Raw genomic sequence first — 2,510 nt, 5'->3', positions numbered from 1 at the left:
TTCTGTTGTATCCATCTCAGACTATCACCCTCTATTCTATATCCATCTCAGGATATGACCTTCTGTTGTATCCATCTCAGACTATCACCCTCTATTCTATATCCATCTCAGGATATGACCTTCTGTTGTATCCATCTCAGACTATCACCCTCTATTCTATATCCATCTCAGGATATGACCTTCTGTTGTATCCATCTCAGACTATCACCCTCTATTCTATATCCATCTCAGAATATGACCCTCTGTTGTATCCTTCTCAGACTACCACCCCCTCTATATCCATCTCAGACTACCACCCTCTATTCTGTATCTATCTCAGAATATCACCCTTTGCTGTATCCATCTCAGACTACCACTCTCTATTCTATATCCATATCAGAATATCACCTTCTATTCCGTATCTGTCTCAAACTACCACCTTCTATTCTATAGTCGCGTCAGACTATCACGGGGCTGCAAGAGTGACTACCGTGACCAGGGGCGTGTACAAGGGTGGGGGCAGAAAACGCATCTAAGGGGGTCTAATTTTTGGGGGGATTGCCCCCCAGACCCTCCCTTCGCGTGATCGCAAGTTTGGGTTACGGTTAGACCCACCCCTGGTACAAATCCTGTACACGCCCCTGGTGACCGCAAGTGACTGCAATGGTGTCTGGCCGCGTAGGTAAAGGACGCCAACTGGTTCGCACTGCGAATTCCTTTTGTAAACTGAGGCACGTTCCTATATGTATGCGTGAAAAACGCAGATGTTTATCTGTTACATGTCTGTAACTTCCATAGAAATAATATACTAGTATATAATAGGCTCTATTATTTCTTTGCCAACTTTTATAACTTTCCACATGCGCTGCGAGATAACATTTGGGAGACGAGCAGATCAATGGGAACTAGACAGAGGGCAATCATGGAGAGTGCATACCTCCGCCAGCATGTAACATGTATGTGTATAACAGCTGGCTCGCTGCTGGCTGCTGCTGACTGAACGCCCTAAGGCGAGCTGCTGTTGACTAGACGTCCTAAGGCGAGCTGCTGCTGACTCGACGCCCTAAGGCGAGCTGCTGCTGAATCGATCGCGCTAAGGCGAGCTGCTGCTGAATCGATCGCGTGAACACTAGTGGCTACACACACACACGAACACACACACGAACACACACACGAACACACACACGAACACACACACAAACACACACACGAGACCGATTACATTACCTCCTTGGCGGAGGTAATAATGTTGAGCTGTGACAATGCTAAACATGAGAAGCATGATGAAACATGCTAAGTATGAGAGAGGGATACAATCAGGAGTCTATCAATATAGATAGACTCCTGATGTAATGGGTATCGAACTGTGTGCAACAATCTCCGATAAAGATGTACATCATCGAAATATATTGATGACCTCGTGTATTATTTCTTTAGATATGTGTGGACGATTGATTATTGGCCAACTGCTTTCGTGTACTGTGGATTCCGTCTCGCCACTTCTGCTATGTATAATGAGGCCGAATAACGGATAATCAACGGAACAACAAACCATAATATTAGAGCGAATAAAAACTACGTTTTATTTTATCTATTTCTAATAACATACAGTCAACCTTGTGTATAAGGGTCACGCCCAAGGGTAACCCCATGAATGTCCTTTATAGAGACAGGTGTCCGTCCTATATGAGTACTTTCACTGCATAACTGCTCTTGGGGGGGGGGAATGCGACAAGTACCCTTCATTGACGGGTGACCGTTCTATAAAGAGTGTCCGCTCTATAATGAGTGTCCGTTCTATAGAGGGTATATGCTCTATAATGAGTGTCCGTTCTATAGAGGGTGTCCGCTAACACAGGTTCGGCTGTAGCAGCCAGCGTATATAGCTTTATAACGGTTAGGTTGACAGCGACAGGTTTTAAACGTTGTTCGTGTAAAGCTAGCAGCACACTTCACCATTTTCGTTGCTCGTACAGGCAATTTTCGTGGTCGGCAATTTTTGTGGCCGTTGCCGCGTCACAGCACACTTCACCACAAGTTGCCACCACGAGCAATTTTCGTGGTGAGAAATCAAACCGGTTTGTTTCTCGGCAACTCGTGGTCACCACTAAATTTCCGTGGTGAGTGGTCGTTGCCGGCCCCCGCACACTTGGCCGTTTTGTACGAGCAACGAAAATGGTGAAGTGTGCTGCCCGCTTTAAGCGACTCAACCAGCCATCCGCATTCTGCATATTATCAAGAGCATATTAAATTGACTACGTCACGAATTGTCTATGGTAAAATTTGTAAAAACATTTTTTTACATTAAAAGTAAGAACTAACGGGGACTAAACGTATCTTCAAATTCTTACCTGATAAGATTGTTTCTCAACTAGTTAAAAATCCCAAAAACCGGGACGATTTGATATTATGTTCTTGACATTAATTGCTCTCTGATGTATGAGTCACGAGTGTATGTTCACATCGAACAATATAGTAAAACAGGAAGTATAATGCAGCAATTTAACCATAAAAAGTGAACAGAATCACTT

At 44.1% G+C, this 2,510-nt stretch overlaps 1 protein-coding gene across 1 annotated transcript in view; it reads left to right on the top strand.

Annotated features, from left to right (window-relative positions):
* The window catches only part of LOC106817723 (cyclin-dependent kinase 6-like), a gene marked incomplete at its 5' end in the record, with an annotated part of 21,545 nt that overhangs the window by 3,174 nt on the left and 15,861 nt on the right, over positions 1-2,510 (top strand). The window contains 1 exon segment of the mRNA XM_014822412.1: positions 1,889-1,894. Within this exon segment, the coding sequence (XP_014677898.1) occupies positions 1,889-1,894 (6 nt within the window).

This window comes from Priapulus caudatus, unplaced genomic scaffold (genome assembly GCF_000485595.1).
Source record: "Priapulus caudatus unplaced genomic scaffold, Priapulus_caudatus-5.0.1 Scaffold1842, whole genome shotgun sequence".
Taxonomy (NCBI): domain Eukaryota; kingdom Metazoa; phylum Priapulida; class Priapulimorpha; order Priapulimorphida; family Priapulidae; genus Priapulus; species Priapulus caudatus.
Note: the sequence above shows the minus strand (reverse complement) of the source record. Positions and strands in the feature narration are given on the sequence as shown.